This window comes from Ursus americanus, chromosome 30 (genome assembly GCF_024610735.1).
Source record: "Ursus americanus isolate L20-20 chromosome 30, mUrsAme1.1.p, whole genome shotgun sequence".
Classification (NCBI taxonomy): domain Eukaryota; kingdom Metazoa; phylum Chordata; class Mammalia; order Carnivora; family Ursidae; genus Ursus; species Ursus americanus.
This window is the reverse complement of record NC_142156.1, coordinates 9,341,029-9,357,749: the sequence shown is the minus strand read 5'-3', so window position 1 is coordinate 9,357,749 and position 16,721 is coordinate 9,341,029. Positions and strand designations below refer to the sequence as shown.

The 16,721-nt window shown below is 45.9% G+C and overlaps 1 protein-coding gene across 2 annotated transcripts in view; it reads right to left on the bottom strand.

The window, feature by feature from the left end:
- SPPL3 (signal peptide peptidase like 3) overlaps positions 1-6,248 on the bottom strand; it is a 139,863-nt gene extending 133,615 nt beyond the window's left edge. Inside the window, exon 1 of one of the 2 annotated variants that reach the window (XM_087857273.1) lies at positions 6,079-6,248. In XM_087857273.1, the coding sequence (XP_087713399.1) occupies positions 6,079-6,101 (23 nt within the window). In that variant the 5' untranslated portion in view covers positions 6,102-6,248. Of the gene's footprint in view, positions 1-5,781; positions 5,970-6,078 lie in introns of those variants that run through there. The other variant, XM_087857274.1, reaches the window with a different exon arrangement.
- Between the last annotated feature and the right edge of the window lie 10,473 nt (positions 6,249-16,721).

Here is a 16,721-nt window from a genome sequence, read left to right as displayed (position 1 = left end):
TTAGGCATTTTAATTCATAATACCACTTGGTAAATTATAGACTGATATGCTTAAAGACTCTCCAGCTTCCCTCTCCCCCAACCCCAGGCTTCATAAGAAACACTGAGGAAAATTATTTCAGTACAAATTCCTGGTCTTAGTTTCAGTTAATTTCTGTCTGAATCATGCATCACCAAACCATTATTATAGCACCTTACTACAAGCAAAACATGTTTTAAAAGTGAGCAAATCTAAAGTCTATAATGTTAGACACACATTTTCAACTAGTTTCTCTCTGAAAAACTTGCATAAGATGCAAAGACCATAAGATACAAAGAACAGATATAACAGATACAACGATACACAACAGTAATTGCGTAGAAGTGACTTCCATAAAGTTCTGGAGATCTGTGTTCTCATTCTCAGGGGTAGCACTATTTGCAAATACCTAGCAGGATAAAGCCCATTACCACCACAGAATATTATCTCAATATAATGCAATCCTTAGAGTAGATCTTAAGATACATAGCCCAGGGGGAAGTGTTCTCATTCATTTGTTCAATAAATATTTACCAGCTACCCATTACATGCCAGGCACTGGAGACAGTACCAAAATAGAAAGATTCTTAGCCCTGTGCAGCTTTTAGTTTGTTTATTGTCTGTCAACCCTCAGATACACACAAGATGCAACCATGAAGAGCCCACTGAAGAACCTGGATTTTATTCCAAGTGTGACCACTGAAAAGTTTTAAGCAGAGGACAGGCACCATCTGAATTAAGCTGTCAGAAGGCCACTCGGGAAAATGGCCATCATGTGGAGAATTGGGGGCGGGGGGACCCAGTGAGGAGGCCAATAGGGAACTCAAGCAAAAGATGGGCTGGCTTACAGTAGGGACCGTGGAAATGGAAGTAGATTCAGTGACACAATCTTCATGTTAAACAGTCTTGACTTTCAGCCCTTTTACCATTTACATGTTATTTGGCAAGTTACTTAAATTCTTTGAGCCTCAGTTTCCTTACTTAGCAATGCTTTAAAGCCCTAGCACCCAGAAAACACACAATAATTATGATACTACTTTGGTAACAAAATTCATCTTGATCAAGGTCACATGTACTTATTTCCTTTTCCCTCTACACCAACATTAACCCTAATATAGGTAACTTTTACCACCTAGATTCAAGTACTACATTGACTCCATCAAGAGAGAAGTTCCTAAAAAAAAAAGAGACAAGTTCCTATTTCCCACAGAACTCATGCTAAAACAACTGCTCATAAATATATATCGAGGAAGGTGTTTTTCTCAAATTAATAAAAATCTAGTTTGCGCCTTCTATTTATGTTTTCACATGCATTCTTTTACATCCTCAGTATACAAGTAAAAAGGATACAAGCTGAATCTTGTGGTTACATCGTGATAAAGATTGTGGTGTTACTACCAATTATTTTTAATTTCATCTGTCAACAGCTTTTATTTAAAACTTTATTAAGGATAGCATTACTCGTTCTTATAGCACTGTGACACCAGGAAACTAAGTTACCAAAAGCTCCCTTTTTTAAGTATTAGGATTATAATAAACACTCATCTATCTGTAGCTTTCCCTTATACTTTGCTGAGTATTGTTTCAACAAAGGATGAACCACCCTGAAAATCTAACATATTCAATCAGCTTGTTCTAAGCAGAAGCTATGGGTAAGACAATGTGCTAAGTATATGGGAGGACAAAGGGTAGTGTAACAGTGTCCTTAACCTCAAGGAGTTTACAATCTAATGAAGAAGCTAGGTATTCACACATGTAAAGGAAGGAAAGATGCAGACAGACTACAAGTATCAAAAATAGAGATCACTTTCAGCTGGGATGTTCAGAAAATGCTTCTCAGCTACATGGAATTTCAGGTGAACCGTAGGGTAATGGGATTTTGATAGAATTTGCTAGGAAGAAGTGTGATGAGGAAAACAACTTTCAAGGACAAGAACTTTGTTTTTCGGAGTTGCTACCTAGACATTTTACAGTATGATATCTGTAATCACACTCAGAATCTGGACATTTAGATAAGGATTTGAGTTTAGGATGCCTACCACAAGTCCCTGCTTTGCTTCCCCCTCACCCCCGCCAGCATCTTTAAAAATAACCACCAGAGGTAAGCCCCTCAAATTACTGACCTCCACACCAATCACCTTATAAGTAATAGGTGTTTGCTACCCTACTCTGTGTCTACTGTTCATGACCTGGGACAGAGAACTGCCATTTCCCTGGCTCACTGGGCCCCATGGTTTCAGCTACCAGGGTCAACCACAATCTGGAACCAGATGATTCTCCTCCTCACGTATTAATAAGGTCAACAGTAGCCTAATGCTACAACACAATATCTATGTCATTCATCCCACTTCATATCATCACATTAGCATTTTATCATCTCATATCATCACAAGGGTGAATACAGTACAGTAACATACTCTGAAAGAGACCAAATTCACATGACTTTATTATTACAGTATATTGTTATAATTGTTTTATTATTTATTAATCTCTTAAGAGGCCTAATTTATAATTCAAACTTTATTATAGATATGTACATACAGAAAAAACATATATAGGGTTCAGTACTACCCTGGATCTCAGGCATCCACTGGGATCCTGGCATGTAAACCCACAGATTACGGGGGACTACTGTACTTCCACTGTATGGGTATACTGAAACTGCACCTTCAACTGAAACGACCCCTTGGATTTCACTTCCCCAAAATGGGAGCTCCGATGCTGAGAGAGCTACCTCCCAACTACCTGGGTGACCTGTGCCCCCTCATTCATCAGGTCATAACCTACATATTCTTAATTCAGTACACCCACTCTGGCTTTTCAACACAGAAAGCAAACACAAGAAACCAGAAAACAGCATGAACAGCATGTGTAGAATTTTTTTTTAAATTAACTTTTTATTATAAAAAATGTAAACATGTCAAAGTATACAGAATAAAATAATAAACCTCCAAGTACTCATCACTAAGCTTCAACAATTACCACCTCATGGCCAATCTTGCTTTACAATTTATATATATGAAAATTCTGGGGCACCTCCTCAGTGGAGCTCATGACTCTTGATCTCAGGGCTGTGGGTTCAAGACCCATGTTGGGTACAGAGATTCTTAAAAATAAAATCTTTAAAAAGAAAAAAGAAAAAAGAAAATCCTAAGGAACCTATTTTCATTCTTCTGACATCCACTTTCTACATTCTTCACTGATTCCATCCTCAGACAAATTTATACTGCCAAAGTAGTCCCCACAAGGTTGATTTTCCCCACAAGACTACATACAAATGAATGAAGTAAAAGTCCGTTAAAAAAAAAAAAAAAACCCTCCTATTTACATGAACCAAAGGAACAGTGACAAAGATATTGCAAAATGAGAGATAATCTAAAGCTCAGTTCACATGTACTTTTGGAATACCTTTCCATACTTACATTACGAGAATAAAAACAATGATGGCAGAATTTGTCAAACAAAATAAAACATCACAGGTGAAGTATCTTGAACAAATCACTTGGCCTCCTGAGCCTAAGTTTCCTCCTCCATAAAACAGAGAATGATCACCTACCGCAGGGACTGGTGAGAATTAAACGTGTACCTTATTGCCACATGGATAATTACCTACAGTAACTATCAGAACCTAGAAAGCTTCCTGGTTGGTTTCCCAATCCTCTCTCCTCATACACCTCCCTCTCTCAAGATGATGTAAAAACTTTCTCCAACTCAAAACTTGTTAAAGTGAGAGGCTAATAAGCATTCTGATTTCAAAGAGCTTCTTTGCCTGTAAAGCAAAAGGGGCTGAGACTGAAGTATTTCAGTAGGATAAATATTATAAACTACCAAACTTCACAAAGTAGTCCCTCCTCAAATAGTAGAGCCATCCAACATCCCATAGAGATAGTGTGTGGCCAAACTATCTAGTAAAATACTCTCACTTTCCCCACTTCTTGGCCACTGTGTTTACTCCTTCAACCATCCAGAGTCTCTATATGGCACAGTAAAAGAAGGGCAGCCAGCAGGACTCTCAGCAGGGCCAGTTAGTGTGAAGAGCTCAAGATGAGTTAAGTTAGTTATGGAACTTAATTCTGTCCTTAAGAAAGCTCAAACTGTAATCCTGTGTTCCATATTACCTGCTAAGGAGAGACAGCTCACTGTTGCTCTTAACTATCCAATTAGTTAACGCTTTTAAAAACACACTTGCAGTCACAACTGTTCACCAACGTTTTGTTTTTTTTTTTTTAAAGATTGTATTTATTCGACAGAGATAGAGACAGCCAGCGAGAGAGGGAACACAAGCAGGGGAAGTGGGAGAGAAAGAAGCAGGCTCCTAGCGGAGGAGCCTGACGTGGGGCTCGATCCCATAACGCCGGGATCACGCCCTGAGCCGAAGGCAGACGCTCAACCGCTGTGCCACCCAGGCGCCCCCACCAACGTTTTAATTCTTCTTTTAGTGTTACTTTTTTTTTCAAACTCTGTTATCTTTTTTTAACACTTACGTTCCCTTTCGAATTATCATCTTCCATCACCAATCCTCTTTCCCTATGTGAAGATACAATGACTTCCTGACTTACCTATCATAACCTCGACCACCACAATCATCCACTCCGTTAAAGCCCTCTACCTAAATCCATTCTTTATTTTCATGTGTTACCCATTTCTTTGCTGTTTCCCTAACTATAATGTAATAAAATGTAACACTTTACAGTTTGCCATGTGCTTTGCAAAGTTATTCATTTAATCTTTACAACCTATGAAAAAGGCAATTTCCCTATTTAATAGACGAGGGAAAAGGAATGGAGAAATTATCTTGCCCAGTTATAAAGCAAGTTAGTGGTGAACAGGACTTCCAAACAAAGTCTTCCAACTCTAAAAGCCATGCTCTTCCCACTCAGCTGTGCTCTTTTCTAACAAGAGAAAGCAGTACAATTCTGTCTGAAACCACGTTTGCTTCAAAGAGAAAACCATCTTCAATCTCTTTAGATTGCAACCAGATTTCCCATCCCCCACCCACCATCCCATTTCTTCCTTCTTCACCCTCCGGTTATTATTTCCTCCCCACTATCCAATTTCCACCCTTCAAGTAAACTATCATCATTCCTTCAACCCCTCCTGCAAATATTCCACCTCCACATGCTAAAGGGAGGCCTCTCACCCCCCTCTCCCCAAACACTGCCCTCCCTTCTCAGGATAGGTAAGTTCTCATTCCATAAATCACATAATACACTTCTCAGTCCTTAACAAGCTATTTAATAACTTTAGATGTCCTGTAAAAATGGACATAACTTGCAGATCTTCCATCTCCATACCTGACCCAGGGCAACAGGCCACTTTAAATTCTGAAGAAGAGTACCAACTCTCACAAAGATTCTACTCATGCCTTACTGCCACCAACGACTTCCTTTCCAGAACGTGGTTATCCGAACAAGATCCCCTTCCAACCTCTTCACAAGGGTCTCCCCTCCATGGTTCCCAAGACGCTCCTTCCGCGGTTTTCCTTCGGTCACACCCGGGCCTCTGCCCACCTTACCAACTCTCCCTTCACTCGCCAGCCAGGTGCTAAGCAGCACCCCAGCTAGACGGCTCCTCCTCTCCCACAACTTCCAAGTTCAGCCTCTTATCACCTGTTTTTCCCACCAGCTTCCTCGCAGCCGGATGGCCCACCCTTGCCACGGTCCGCCTCTGCCCACCCTTTCAATCCTCCTGCCCAGGAGCCACCCCCTCAAGTCAGTTCCGGGGTGCCCACGGGATTCAACTTCCCTTCCGTGGGCTTCCCACCTTTGGGGTCATGCTCCCCTTCTCCATCACCTGCTCCGCCCATGACCAGATGACATCCGCCGCGGCCGCCGCCGCCTCCATTCCCCGTCCTGGACTCCGGGTCCCCGGCCGCTGACCGCCTTCCACCAGCGCCAGCCGCCCCCTCTGGTGGGGACGAGGGGGGCGTGCACCCCCAACCCGCGCCCCCCCCCCCAACGCGCACCTGTTCCTCCTCCTCCCCTCCCCCCCCCCCACGGCAGCGCCGGTGCCCCGACCCCCACCTGCGCCGCGCCCCGGCCTCCCAAACCCCGCACTCACCACGAGTAGGTCTGCTCCGCCATGGCGCTGACTCTCGTGGGCTCCGCTGCAGGCTCTGGCCGGGCCCGGCGGCGGCGGGGGGGAACGAACGGGCGGCGGGCTCGCTCGGGCCGGGAGCGGAAGGCGCGGCCGCGGCCCGGCGCTCGCTCGGGGGCTCGCACGGCGGGCGGGCCGGGAGGGCGGCTGGCGAGGAGAGGCCGGGTTCCGAGGCGGCCCCGCTCCCTGGGCCCCGGGGCGGGGCGGGCTCCGCTCTCGGCCTCCCTCACCGGCGGCGGCGGCGGCGGCTCCGCTGCGGCTCTAAACCCAACATGGCGGCGGCGGCAGCAGCGCTGAGAACAAGGGGGCCCCGGGGCGGGCAAGCGGCAAGAGGGCCCCGCGCTCACTGCGCGCTGGGCCGCGGGAGCGCCGCGCTCGAGCGGCGGCGGCGGCGGCCGGGGGACATGGCCGGCGGGCGGAGGCGGCGGCGGCGGCGGCGGCTGAGGGGGGCGCTAGGCGGTGAGGCGAGGCCGCTCGGCTCACACCCGCTGAGGGGAGGAGAGGAGGGGGCGGGGGCCAGCTTTGGCCCCGCGCGGGTCACGTGCCCAAAACACGCTCACGTGACGCGTGCATCCCGCCCATCGCGCCGGGCCCTTGCGCGAGATGTCGGTTCGCTGGTTCGAGGCGACTGCTGCTCACACAGCTTCTGGCGGTTGGGCCGCCTCCCGCCGCTTGGTGCCGCCTCCTCCCCACGCGGAGCGGTCGCCTCAGGCCCCCTCCCCTTCCCCTTTAAGGGGCTGCAGCAGCCAGCCAATCAGGAGCCCCGATGCGCGTCCGTTGGCTGCCACTCAGCTGTCAGCAATCAATCAACAGTGTGCTGGCTAGGGGTCCCCCAACTGTCAGTCAACCTGTCAGTCCGCAGTCGGAGCGCGGCATCCCTTGGTTTGTTTTTTCGTTGGTTCATTCATTCGTTTAGCAAATGTTCCACGCAGCCAACCTTTATTGCGCCAGACTCTGTGCCAGGTCCTCGGGGTGCCAAAAAAATACCCCATACTTACCTTCATTTAATCAATCAACAGATATTTATTGGGAACCAACCATGGATCAATTGATTCGGCTGGATCTCTGCTCTCCAAGAGCTTACATTCCAGAGGAAGAGACATAGTCCAGGCTGACAAATAGGTGCAGATAATTTCAGACGCTAAGTTTCATGAAGACGATAACTCCAGGTAATGGGACAGAGTGTGTATGGATGGAGGTTACCTTGAGATAGGGTGGTCAAGGAAGGCCTAGCTGAGGAGATGACATCTGAGTTGACACCCGAAGGATGAGAAGGAGCTGGTCGTGCAGGAGCAAAAAGCTCAGGGAACTGCCCATCCGTATGACCGGAGACAGGCACAAAGCAAACATAATAGAGCTAGACCAGAGACCAACAGAATGAATGGGGGCATAGGAGGAGAGAGGAGAGAAAGATGTATCCAGCCTCTGGGCACTGGGGGTTGCTTTCCCAGGAGTGGCTTGATAGGAGAAAAGGCATTCTACAAAGAGAGAATGGCATGAGGCAAGGCCCAAAGATGTGAAGGCTTGAAGTAAGCTTGGACCCAGGAGTGGGATAGATGGTTTGTATTGAGGAGTATTGAGAAAAGGAACTGATAAGGTGCACTGAAGCCAGATTCTGAAGGGCCGAGCTCAGCCTCCTTGGCAGTTACTGTGTTCATGAATGAAAATGATCAGTACAGCTCCAGGTTTGAGAAGCATGCTTGGGCAACAGACACACTAGCCCCCCGGACCCCAATCTCCACCGGGAGCAGAGCGTGCACACCTGAAACCGGCATATTCAAGCTCCTCTGCAGCTTGCCCAATTTCAGGCCGAGATCTAGCTCTGCTCCAGTTTCCCAGGGCCTGCCCAGGCTTACAGGGAACACCACACCCTGAATCTATCTCCAAATGGATCAGCTGGCCATTGCCCATACATCTGCTGCTTGCCTGTTCCCCAAGGGGAACCCATTAATGAGAAAGCCAAGTACACTTTTCCTTCAGGAGCAATCTCTCTTCTTCCTCCTTCCCCCACTGCCAGGTGCCAGGACCAGTCAGGTTCAGCATGTTTTCCTGAAGCGCCACCAGAGAGGCCTGGGAAAGGGCCTGCTGATAAGATCAAAGTCCCAAAGAGGGTTTGAGGCGGGGCCCCAAGAAAATACCAGACCACCAGGTGTCCTTCCTCTGACCATTGACAGAAAGATACCAGCCTGCAAATATCTGCCCAGCCATAAATAGCACTGGATGTAGGGGTATCATGGGGCGATAGGAAGGCAGACAGCCTAAATTCTTGGTGTTCATTTAGCTCTTACAGCTTTGCCAGGTGCTTTTACAGAACGCCAACTATCTCCTTGAATGCGACACACAGTCATTCTGAGTCCCAAAGGAGCATGAGTGAGGCTCCAGGCCCCATTGGGAAAAGCCAGAAGCCATTGGTACAAGTGGCTTTGAGAGGTGCAAAAGTGTCTTGTCTGGAAAGCTAAAAACAAAACAGACCAGACATGTCACTGATACAAAAAGAGACACAGAGCCTTTGGGCAATTCACTTGGTTTTTAGTTCCCAGTGAGTCATTAATGGCAAGGCCAAGTGAAAGTTGGTATCAAGTGGATGGGACACGAGGTGCTGAGGAAAGAAAGTCGAGGCCTTCCCAGAAGCAACGGGCCCATTCTTTGCACTAAGAAAAATATGGTGGCAGAAAGGAGGGAGAAGAGGTTGGGGTGGAGGTATGGGGTCAGAAATGACAAGAAACGTTTTCTTCTCTCCATCTAAACCAGACGCCCTCAAGATGTGTCTCGGGTAAACATGTCAATGCAGATCGTACAAGAAACCGAAGCATGTGACAGGGCTAGGAGCATGTCCAGGCCACAGAGACCCTGCGTATGTGGTCCTAGGAAGACGGAGTGTGAGCCCAGAGGCTAGTGGCTTGAGCATTTCGGGCTAAGGTTGCCAAGATGTAGAAGGGACGTCCAGGTCCCGGGCAGGATCTCTGCAGGTTTGAAGGCCAGACTGAAATAAATCTGAAGCCTGTGGGTTGGCTCGAGCCTGCTCAGCCCGGGGAACCTGGAGAGTGACTCTCAGTCCCCCTGCCAGCAGCGCTCCGCTCCAAGCTGGAGCCGTCCCAGGTGTATCCACGGCACATCTGGGCCTCAGCTGTATAGTCAGGTGTCCTTGGCAGGAGATAGACGCAGGCGTTGGCTTCTCCCACGAGGGGTGCCTGGCTTCTTCCCCACCCACCCCCGAAGGGGAAAGGGCTGCATTTTATGCAGTGTTTGTTGAAAGAAGCAATGGAAGTTCCTCTAATTATCACCATGGTAATTATAGGATTGCTTCTTCTACTGAGTGTGTTCAAAAGAGACTTGGTGAGTCTCCCCAAGACGCGTCACCTCCCTTAGGCACAGACTCCGGGGAGCAGGCTTTTCGGGTTTGGCTGGGCTGACTAGGCACTATTGAGAAGGTCAAAGGCTTGGGTCTGACCCGTCCCTGCCTGCCTCGCCAGCCCATTTTCACCTCTATCCTCGGCTCCTCCCCTCCACACACACACTCGAGTGCACACGTACACCCACGCTCTCTGTTTACATTCCGCACTGACCAGCTTGCAGCTTCCCAGTGGGCTCTGTTCTATTTTGTTTCCAGATCTCTGACCAAGCCCAGGAGGCATTTCCATTTCTTCTTAACTACTGCTCCTCCTGTTGATGCTTGGCTTCTACGTCACCTCCTCTGGGAGGGACGTCTAACTTGACCACACCTAGGCAAGGTTTGATACTCTTCCCCAGGACTCCCCCAGATCCCTGAATGTCCCTGTAGGTAATGTCCATGTAACACTTAGCACGGTCAACTGTCACTCTCGCTGCCTGTTTACTGTCATTCTCTCCCTCTGGATTGGGACTGCCTTGGGGGAAGGAGCTGTGGCGTGTTGCCAGTTACACCTTCAGTTCCCGGCACAGAACTCAGCCCAGACGAGGAGCTCAAACACTGTGGAACGAATGCTTGAGTGAGCAAGAGGGCAAACCAGGTTTCGAACCAGGACAACTCGTTTCTCCTGATAGTCCCATGATTCTCTCCATGATCTCATCCATATTCGGCATCCCCTCCTGTCCCCCTGAAACCCGCTTCCTGACTGAGAAAGAGAATCCTTCAAGGCAGATAAATCTGTTAGAGACGTTACGGGAAGACAGAAGATCGGAAGTATAGGCTTAGGTATATGGTGAACTTAGAAGGCATCAGGTCACCTACAGTCTGGCCATGGGTCTTTTAAAAAAACTTCTTTTGGGGGGGGAAGTTTTAGGTTTGTAGAAAAATTGGTGAGAAAGTACCAAGGGTTCCCACATACTCCCCCCCCAATACACCATTTCCCTCATTATTTATATCTGTATTAGTGTAGTACATTTGTTGCAATTGATGGGCCAATAATGGTATGTCATTATTAACTAAAATCCATAGTTGACATTAGGTTTCACTTTTTAAAAATCTTTTTTAAAAAAATAATCTCTACAGCCAACATGGGACTCAAACTCACAACCCTGAGATCAAGAGTTGCATGTTCTGGGGCGCCTGGGTGGCTCAGTCGGTTAAGCGTCTGCCTTCGGCTCAGGGCGTGATCCCAGCGTTATGGGATCGAGTCCCACATTGGGCTCCTCTGCTGGGAGCCTGCTTCTTCCTCTCCCACTCCCCCTGCTTGTGTTCCCTCTCTCGCTGGCTGTCTCTATCTCTGTCGAATAAATAAATAAAATCTTAAAAAAAAAAAAAAAAGAGTTGCATGCTCTGCTGCCTGAACCAGCCAGGTGCCCCTAGGTTTCACTTTCTATGTTGTACAGTCCTGTGGGTGTTGTTTTTTTTTTTTTAAGATTTTATTTACTTATTTGTCAGAGAGAGAGAGAGAGAGTGAGCACAAGCAGGGAGAGCAGCAGCAGAGGGAGAAGCAAGTCCCCCGCTGAGCAAGGAGCCCGATGTGCAACTTGATCCCGGGACCCCAGGATCACGACTCGAGCCGAAGGCAGACACCCAACCGACTGAGCCACCCAGGTGTCCCGCAACTCTGTGGGTTTTGACAAAGATATAATGATATGTATCCACCATTACAGTGTCATACAGAATAGTTTCTCTGCCCTGAAAATGCCCTGGGCTTCACTTACTCATCCCTCCCTCCCTCCCTCCAAACCCCTGTGAACTTCTTACAGTCCTTGTGAGTTTACCTTTTCCAGAATGTCATACAGTTGGAGTCATACAGTCTTTTTAGAAGACATCTTGGATGCTTCCAGGTTTTGGCAAGTGTGAACAAAGCAGCTATAAATATTCGTGTGCCGGTTTTTGTGTGGACATGCGTTTTCAACTTATTTCAGAATGTCATGAGTTTTTAAGCGGTGTGTTGTTTCATTTCCAAATAATTGGGGCTTTCCCAGATATCTTATTGCTACTGATTTCTAATTTAATTCTGCTGTGGTCAAAGAACATATTCCGTAAGATTATAATCTTCTGAAATGAGTCAAAACTTGTTTATGGTCCAGGATATGGCTCATTGTGATGAACATTCTATGTGCACTTGAAAAGAGTTTGTATTCTGTTATTCGAGGTGTAATGTTCTGTAAATGTCAATTAAGTCAAAGTAGCTGATAATGATGTTCAGATCTTCTATGTCCTTACTAGTTTTTTTGCCTAGTAATTGATTTTTTGTATCAATTATTGAGAGGTATTAAAATCTCTCATTAAGGGGCACCTGAGTGGCCCAGTCAGTTAAGTGTCCAACTCTTGGTTTCAGCTCAGGTCATGATCTCAGGATTGTGAGATCGAGCCCGGCGTCTGGTTCCGCCCTCAACCTTGAGTCTGCTTGAGATTCCCCCTCCCTCTGCCCCTCCCGCTCATGCTCTCTCTCAAATAAATAAATCTTTAAAAAAATAAAATGAAACCTCTAATTGTGATTGTGAGTTCGTTACTTCTCCCTTTAATCCTATCCGTTTTTGCTTTGCATATCTGAAGCTCTGTGATTAAGGTAACACACACTTAAAGTTGTTGTATCTTCCTGATGAAGTCCCTCTTCTAACATTGTGAATATCTCTGTTACAGGGCTTTGCTTTGAAATCTACTTTATCTCATGTTAATATAGTCATTGAAGCTTTCTTACGATTTGTGTTTTTATTTTGTATCTTTTTCCATTCTTTTACTTTCAACCTATGTGTAGCTCTGTATTTAAAGAATATGTCTTGGGGGTGCCTGGGTGACTCAGTCGGTTAAGCAGCTGCCTTTGGCTGAGATCGGGATCCCAGAGTCCTGGGATCGAGCTCTGCCTCGGGCTCCCTGCTCAGTGGAGAGCCTGCTTCCTTCCCTCCCTCTGTCCCCCACTCATGCTTGCTCGCTCTCTCTCTCTCTCAAATAAGTAAAATCTTTAAAAAAAAAAAAATCGGGATCCCTGGGTGGCTCAGTCGGCTAAGCGTCTGCCTTTGGCTCAGGTCGTGATCCCAGGGTCCTGGGATCAAGCCCCACACCAGGTTCCTTACTCAGCGGGGTGCCTGCTTCTCCCGCTGGCTGCCTCTCTCTTTCTCTGACAAATAAATAAAATCTTTAAAAAATAATAAAAATAGGTTGAGTGTCTGCCTTTGGCTCGGGTCATGATCCCAGGGTCCTGGGATCAAACCCCACATGGAGCTCCCTGCTCGGCAGGGAGCCTGCTTCTCCCTCTCCCTCTGCCTCCCCCCCCCCCAGTTGTGCTCTCTGGCTCTATCTCTCTGTCAAATAAAGTAAAATCTTTTAAAATAAAAATAAATAAAGAATATGTCTTGTAATTAGCATGTACATGGATCTTGCTTCTCCGCTCTGTCTGGCAAATTGTGTTTTTAGTCCATTTACATTTGACATAATTATTGATGTATTTAGGTTTAATTCTACCATTTTGCTATTTGCTTTCTGCTATTCCATCCCTTTTATTGTGGTTGTTGTCCCTTTTTTCTCCTTCCCTTCCTTCTTTTGGTTTAATTGGATAATTTTTTGTATTCATTTTAAATCCTCTGTTGGCCCTTTTAGCTATGCCTTCTGTGAATTGTACTTGTGGTGGTTGCACTAGTGATTATCACATGAATCTTTAACTTATCACAATCTACTTAAAATTAATATTGTTAGTACTTCACATAAAATATAGGAACTTCACAACAATATAGCACCACTGTTCCCTATTCTCAGCCCGCATGCTGATGTTATTACATAAATTACATCTATGTTATAAACCCCACAATATAACATCATAATTTTAGCTTTCAAACAGTGATGTCTCTTAAAGAAATCAAAAGAAGAAATGAAAAAAAAGTAGTTTTTTTATATTTACTCACATATTTACCATTTCAAGGGCTTTTCATTCCTTCCTATAGATCTGAGTATTTATCTGGTGTCGTCTCCCTTCAGCCAGATAAACTTCCTTTGGCATCTCTTATTATACAAATTTGCTGGCAGTTTTTGTTTATCTGAAAATGTGTAATTTTGCCTTCACGTTTGAACCATATCTTCACTGGATATAGAAATCTAGTTCAAGGTTTGCCTGGGTGGCTCAGTCAGTTAAGCCGCTGACTCTTGATTTCAGCTCAGGTCATGATTTCAGGGTCCTGGGATCAAGCCCTGCCTGGCCTCCACACTCAGCGGGGAGTCTGCTCGAGGATTCTCGCTCCTTCTCCCTCTGCCCTCCCCCCACTGATGCACACACACTCTCTCTAAAATAAATAAATCTTTAAAAAATAAAATAAACACTATCTCCTGATGTGCACATTAAAATTCGAGAGGCACAAACCTAGTGTCTATTTTGCTGGTCACTGGGGATTCAGTGCTGAGGAAAACAGATATCCCACAGTAGATAAAGTACAATAAAGAACGTACAGCATTGGGGCGCCTGGGTGGCTCAGTCCGTTGAGTGTCTGACTCTTGATTTAGGCTCAGGTCATGATCTCAGGGTTGTGAGATCGAGCCCTGTGTGGGCTCCACGCTCAATGTGGAGTCTGCTTGAGATTCTCTCTCTCTTCCTCTCCCTCTCCCTCTGTCCCTCTCCTCACTTATAAATAAATAAATAAGATCTTTTAAAAAAAGAAGAAGAAATCTGCATCGAGTGGGGGTCTGCTTTGTTTTATTTTCCAGCACTCTAAAGGTGTTGACCTATTAGGTTCCAGGCTCCATTATTTGCAATGAGAAGTCAGCTGTCATGTATATCAACGATCCCCTGTCTATGACGTGTCATTTTTCTCTAGCTGTTTTCAAGATTGTTCTCATTCTCTTTGAATTTTGGTGATTTGACTTTTATTTATTTTACCTTATTTTGAGAAATCATCAGCAAGTATTTCTTCAAATACTCTTATGCCCCATTCTCCCTCTTTTTTCTAAAAATTGAATTATGTATGGTTAATAGATCTTTTAATGTTGTCCCACCGTCTCATGAAACTCTGTTTAATTTTTTTTTAAGTTTTTTTTTCTCTGTGGTCTTCAGAATGGGTATTTTCTACTGATCTTCGAATTCACTCTTTTGTCATCTTCATACTGCTGTTGAACCTATCGAGTTAATTTTTCACATCAGTTACTGTACATTTTAATTCTCAGATTTCCATTTGGTTCTTTTTTATAGTATCAATTTCTCTGCTGAGGATCTTCATCTGTTTCTTCACTGTAACTATATTTTCCTTTAAGGCCTTGAAGATACTTACGAGTTGCTTTCAAATCCTCAATGTTAAATCCAACATCTGGATTGTCACTTTTCTCTTTGAGAATGAGTTCTAAGTCGGTTTTCTGTTTCTTCATACGTCTACTACAACTTACTTGTGTTTTGTGTGCTGGACAATGTGAGTGATCCATTGTAGAGACCGTGGATTCTGTTATGTTCCTCTCAAGAGTGCTTTAACTTTGTTTTAGCAGGCAATTAACTCGGCTGGCCTCAAAACTCCAAAGTGTGCATCCACGTAGAGGGTATCCCCTGAAATTTCCACTCAGTTCTTTCAGCTTCCAGCTGCTGATTTCACTGAGAACCTTAGAGCCTCCTGTATATGTCTGTAGCCCTGTGGACAGCCAAGGATTTGGACAGAATTTATATACATAGGGGCGCCTGGGTGGCACAGCAGTTAAGCATCTGTCTTCGGCTCAGGGCGTGATCCCGGCGTTATGGGATCGAGCCCCACATCAGGCTTCTCTGCCAGGAGCCTGCTTCTTCCTCTCCCACTCCCCCTGCTTGTGTTCCCTCTCTCTCTGGCTGTCTCTATCTCTGTCAAATAAATAAAATCTTTAAAAATAAAAAAAAAAGAGTTTATATACAGAGTTTGGGACTCCTCTCTTCTCCAGCTCATGTCTTTCTGGGATTCCCCACACAAACCTTGATTTTCCAACAATTTGCATGGCATTCTGTACTCTTGACCCCTCAAACCAGTAAAAGCACAGCGCTCTACACATCCCTACCTCCCACACCGATTAGAGAGTGCCTCAGGCAAGAGGCCACAACCATACACATTTCACCCTGCAGCGATTTTCCGGTGTTGACTCCCCTCACATTTCTGCCTGGTCTTGGATGCCTCACAGAGCCTTCAAATAACTGGGAGCTTTTGGTGTATACTTCTTCAGACTTTATCATTGTTATCTGAGGGAGGGTTATTCTGACCACCCGAATCTGCTCTTACTGCCCCCTCCCTTTATTCCTCAGAGCACCACCTCAAGGTCAGTATAATCTGCCTTATTTTTCAGCTAAGGAAACCAAGGCTTTGAAAAGTGAAGCGTTTTGCCCAAGGTCACATAGCTAGTTCATGGCACAGCCAGGATTAGAGTCAAATCAGATGACATAACTCAATCCTTGCTCCCATTCACAACCCTTCCTATACATCTTTCAGGTGGTTTGGATCACAGCCCAGAGCCCACTGGAAATAGTCAAGGATGGAAAGAGGTGAGATCCCTGAAAACCCCTATTCAGGCTAGGGCAGTAGTTTTCAACGCACAGTGTCAGAATCATTTGAGGAATGATGAAAAGTAGAGATGCTAGGCCCCATCTACTAGAGAGGCGTCTCTAGAAGTAGAGACTTGAAGTCTACATTTTATACTGCTTCTTAATGATTCTAATGCCCCGTCAGGGCTAAACACCCATCTGGCAAAGGCAAAGTATCCGCCACCAGGATTCTTCTGTGTGCCGTAACCCAGGATTCTTATTTTTCCATCATGCTTCACCTGTGCAGTGATCCTGGTGTCAAGGCTTAGGCTGCAGGCTCTGGAGTCACTTAGACTCATATCCTGGCTCTGTAACTTGTCAGCTGGGTGGCTTGGGCAGAGAGGGCCCCACTTCTCTGAGCCGCCTGCTTTCTTTTATCTTAAATGCAGATCACAATAGCACCAACTTTGGGGTCGGTTAAGCGGCTGCCATCCTCTCAGGTTGTGATCCCAGGGTCCTGGGATCAAGCCCTGCGTTAGGCTCCCCATTCAGCGGGGAGTCTGCTTCTCCCTGTCCCTCTGCCCCTCCCCCTGCTCATTCTCTCTCTCAAATAAATAAAAATCTTAAAAAAAATAGCACCAACTTCACAGGGCTGTTGTAAAGATTACATGAGATAATTCAGCTGAAGCATTAGGCAGAGTACCTGATACCCAGTAAGCACTCAATCGATAGCAGCTATTATGATGACTACACCCTCCCTTA